The 5,095-nt window shown below is 46.4% G+C and overlaps 1 protein-coding gene across 1 annotated transcript; it reads right to left on the bottom strand.

Annotated features, from left to right (window-relative positions):
- Positions 1-2,481: 2,481 nt before the first annotated feature.
- Positions 2,482-3,672, bottom strand: socs4 (suppressor of cytokine signaling 4; the record flags this gene model as incomplete). The annotated part of the gene is made up of 1 exon (XM_080503451.1): positions 2,482-3,672. One exon carries the CDS (start codon positions 3,670-3,672, stop codon positions 2,482-2,484), a length of 1,191 nt encoding a protein of 396 aa, XP_080359577.1.
- Between the last annotated feature and the right edge of the window lie 1,423 nt (positions 3,673-5,095).

The following is a 5,095-nucleotide window of genomic DNA, read 5'->3' as shown; positions in this document are numbered from 1 at the left end:
AGGAGGAGGAAACCAGTTGCCTCCCTTCAGACACTCCCTGCAAAAAGGCTCCACGTGGATTCCTCTGTAAACGTGACGGTGTGGTGTCGCCCCCTGCTGGCCGCACAGAGAAACGTCCTGAACAGCTGCAGTCTCACGTTGCCTCGGGGAATCTGCCCACTGCGCCCCAAGCGGCGGCTGCAGGTCACTGCAGGTCACTGCAGGTCCACCAGAGGAGGAGTCCATGTCTTTATTCTGCACAAACTGTGGCAGTGAGAGTTTGACTTTGATGGTTCTGTTGTTGGTGTTTTATCATTCATGAACAAAAAACATGACTAGTTTTAAATTTAAAATGTAGAACTTCCATTTGCCTACAAGCTTCGTCCTGCAGTTTATTGTGGTCATAATCTTAAAATGTGCATATCGACGATGGATTCACATCATAAATGACGACGTGTTGCTCTTTTCCTGCACCAAAGTAGGATGAGCGGCTTTTCCAAGAGAAAATGATCGGTATTGGCCGGTTTTCACCCAGTATCGGATCAATATATTATATATATATATAACTTATTTATCTATCAATTTATTTTTATTTATTATTATTTATTCTAAAATTAATTAGATCTATTTATCTATCAATAGGTGTATTTATTTAATTTATTTATTTAAATAATTATTTATTTATATATATACATGTTGAGTGACACTTGTCAGAGGTGACCCTGGGAACTCCCTGCTCACTTGTTTGAATGTAAAACAGAGAAGTGAAAGAGAGAAGAATTATAGTTCATTATTGTTGTTGTTGTTATTATTATAGTGGAATAACAGCCTCTGGCTTCTGAACTGATGAAGGAACCTTGTTTCTACGCAACTGATTCACAAATACGACTCGAATTAAATGAGGGGAAAAAATTACATTTAATTGAAAATCCCAAGAGAAAATAATAAAAGTGCAGCGGATGAATACAAACTCATGTATAAAAAAAAAACAAGTGCAATACAGAGGATGTCTCGTTTATTATTACAAAATAAAAGTTCTCCAAGGCGGAAGGCCAGTTATTAAACACCTTTCTTTTTCTTGGTCGTATCATCATGTGTGCATTTTATATATATTAAACAAAAAACACCATCAACTATCGATACTTCCTCTAATTCTCTTTAAAAAAAAAAAAAAAAAAGTTGGACACCTCCAAGTTCAGAGACATTAAACCGACAAATGGCTTCAAAATAAAAGCATTGGGCAGTTTGATGGCCGTGTTCATTTCCTTTTAAATACTTCCAGAGGAGAATATATCGGACGGCTGAAGAGCGTTTGTTTTTACAGGAATCTTATTTTCCGTTGGCTACGATGCTGTCAGACAAAAAGTCCAATGACTTTGCATTTTGCGAAACTGGAGTGTCGAAAACTGAATTTCATTTCAGTCTGTGCTGCACCATATTATTTAATAACGGTGCAACATGTAACAATAACGCATTTTCAACTCATTATGTAATAATGTCGCATTTTGTAATAAAATTCTTTGAATGCATTTTGTAATAACTTGTGACATATTGCAATGGATTATGTTCATGTTGCTCTCATTATCAAACATAGAACCATATATACAAATAAAAGACAACATTTATTACGTAACGCACCAAATAATCACATTTTCTTTCGGGTTAAATGTCACAATATATAACAAGTTATTGCAAAATGCGGCAGAGTTTGTCAGAAAATGCGGCTTTATCACATAATGAGTAGAAAATGTATTGTATCATTACATTATGACACTATTATTAGTGTGAATGCGACGACATTCACACTCGAGATTCAAAACTTTATTATTCTGGCCACTTCTTTGGCACGCGTCTCCTCCTTCAATCCTTGACTGATCTTGACCGTTCAAATATCAAAACTTGCAGCTTCTTCGGGAGATGGTGGGTCTGTTCTAACTATTCGAGCTAACTTTTTGAGATATTTTGCCTTTTGTGCAACTACTTTCACTTCGATCAGACTTTGATCTCAGTGCAGATAGGGAAATCAAAGCTTTGACCGCACTTTGATCTGAGTCCAGGCCACTGCAGCATTCACACTCGCATTTGCTGCAGGAAATGCATCTGGTTATTATTCAGTCTTTAAAATCTTCAGTCTCATCCTGTCTCTTTTACACTGGAAGGTGGGAAACAGGAAGCCGCGTCCAAATAACCACAGTATTCTTGCCTCTTTGTGGTAAGAAGCAGTTCTTGAGTGTGCAGTGTGGTCCGGTCCGGCTCGGCTCGGCTCAGTCCGGTATATTCCGGTCCGGTCCTGTCTGGCTGAGCCCAGTCCGATCCATCCAGTTTGGTTCGGTCCAATCCGGCTCAGTCCGATCCGGTCCTTGTCCCTTCTGGCTTTGTCCAGTCTAATCCAGTCCGGTCCGGTCCGGTCCTGTCTGGCTGATTCCAGTCCGATCCATCCAGTCTGGTTTGGTCCAATCTGGCTCAGTTCGATCCTGTCCGATCCAGTCCGGTCCAGTCCGGTCACACAGCGCAGGCCCCTTCACACTTGACGTGGTACCGCTGGAGGTAGTCTCTGAGCTGGGGGGGCAGCGGCAGGGCGTCGACGCCCCGGTAGGTGGTGCAGCTGCAGATCACAGCCCTGCACAGGTGCTGCAGCGAAAAGGGGAAGTTCCTGGCGAGCGGCCGCGAAAGCAGGGGCTCGAAGAAGAGGCAGGTTTCCGGGTCGCTGTAGTGCCTCAGCAGGCCCGTCACGCTAGCGTCCCGGTACATGCACGGGTCGCGCACGTCGAAGCTGAAGCGCTTGCCGTTCTGCTCGATGCGCGCGTGCAGCGAGCGGCTGTAGCGGCGGAAGCTGACGGAGAAGAGGAACTCGTCCTGGGCGGAGTCCCGGAGCAGGAAGGTGCCCTCGGGCTGACCCTCCAGCAGCTCCTCGGCCTCAAAGCGGTTCAACACGCCCCAGTAGCAGGAGCTGTTGTTGATCTGGAGCAGGTCCGGCACCAGGATGTAGTCGGTGTGGCTGCAGGGGCCCTCCCCTCGTCCCCCGCGGGGACCGGACGGGTCCCAGTCCTCCAGGCTGGAGCTCCCGGCCCCGGGGGAGCAGCAGACGTCGTCCCAGGAGAGTGGCGTGGAGGTAGAAGAAGAAACGCTGGGCTTGAGGGGCGCCTCAACGTCCCTGAGGGCTCCTGGTTCGGCGGTCTGGTCCCTGATGAGGTGCCAGCATCGGGCCAGCTCAGACTTGGGCGAGAACGGACACTTGTCCTGCATGAGCTCCGACACGTGGATCTTGCGTTTGGACCAGAAGAGCACGGAGAAGGGCCGCGAGGAGCCGGCCGGGTGGTGATGGGGGTGGTGGTGGTGGTGGTGGTGGTGGGGGGAGCGCAGCGGCAAACACTGGCCCACGGCGTCCTGGAACTTCTGCCGCAGGGAGCGGCGGGACAAGGCCTTCCGGCACGCCGCGTCGACCACGTCGGCCGCCGTCAACGCGTCGCCCAGGGCGCCGCAGCTGCACTTCCTGTCCCTGCGCCGCCTCGGACAGGAAGTGGAGCGCACGCCCGGCTCCTCCGCCCCGTCCGCCTCCGGCCCGCCGGGGCTCGAGGCGTCGCGGGCGCTGCGGGAGCGTTTCTTGCCCCGCCAGACGTAGCTGTCCGCGCTCCAGCTGCGGAGGCCGCTCTTGGGTCGGGTGTCGGCGCCGCGGGGTTTCTGCTCTGACATCACGGCGTCCGGGTTTTACCTGCAACACGATCAAAGCAAACGCATGAGTCCGTCTCAGGGTCGCGGGAGGAAGTCTGACGTACTTTATGTCAGACTTACAGTTAAACTACGGTGGCCTGGAAGGGCAAAACACTAGAAACTACAGAAAACGATCCCGAATAGAGAAAATACTTACAAATAGAGAAAACTATTTGGTGGCTTGCTATTTTTAATTTTTTTTTTAAATCTTCCAAGCCACCGTAGTAAATTTTTGTCATGGAGTTTCAGCAATTAGACACCTCCACAAGCATTATGAGATCCATTTCAATTCAATACAATTCAACTTTATTTATAAAGCACCAAATACAACACAGTCGTCTCTCGGTGCTTTTATAACGGAGAAAAACAACGAATCCACATGAGCAGCAGATTTATTTGTGACTGGAAAAGAAAAACTCCCTCGAACAGGAAGAACCTTTGCATGAATGAATGAAACAAAATAGAACGTACAAATATATATTAATCATTTTGATGACATGCGTGACAAAAAAGTCACAAATAAGACTTATTTCATTAAAAAAGTAAATAAATAAAATTAACACTAACAATAATGAAAAAAATCTTTAAATGTCCATGTAAATTAGTTTTACTGCTTGTAAATCTTGATGTTTTTTTAATACTCTTCTTTCCTCTTGGGTTTTCTTATTATATGAGGTTTTCTTAAGTTGTAAGGTAAAAAAAACAAAACATGACTTAATCTAATTTCTACATTTTTGTAACAAACCTCGTCTTGAAATTCACTGTTTCCCTTTTGAGCTTCAAGTCATCAGATGCACAATAATTCACCAAAGTGTCAGATTCACTTTGATCTTCAAAGAGCAAAAGCTCAAAAAGCAGCTCTCAAACAGGTTTTATTCACTCTTCGTCCCCAAATCTAATAAAGTCTAATTAACAATAAAAAAAAAAACAGTTCAAAATAAGCAGCAGGAAGCTGAAGATCACAGCTGGAACAGAGTCTTGTTATAAATGTATATATAAAATAGAATCTTACCTCCTAAACATTGTCAGGAAAAGCAGCATGTGGACGTGACGGCCGGTCGTCGGCTGCTCCTCATGCACTTCCAGCCTCCACCCTCTAGCCTCCAGCCTCCACCCTCTAGCCTCCAGCCTCCACCCTCTAGCCTCCAGCCTTCCTTTCCTCCGCCAGACGACCGACTCCTCTGCTTCCCAGATCGTTATGGTGCCTCGTCCCTGAGGAGGGCAGTGGCTTCCTCTCAACCCCAGGATGAATGAATGAATGAATGAATGTATGCATGAACCAGGCAGTGAGGGGAGGGCGGAGTCACACATCCTCTTCTCCGCTCCACATCCCCCTTTTACACATCGACTGACACAGTCCATGTCTTTAGGAAAATAGATAAATAGATGGAGGAGAAGCAGAGCA

The sequence above is a fragment of the Blennius ocellaris genome, assembly GCF_963422515.1.
Source record: "Blennius ocellaris genome assembly, chromosome: 1".
In the NCBI taxonomy this organism is placed as follows: Eukaryota; Metazoa; Chordata; class Actinopteri; order Blenniiformes; family Blenniidae; genus Blennius; species Blennius ocellaris.
This window is presented reverse-complemented; position numbering and strand designations above follow the sequence as displayed.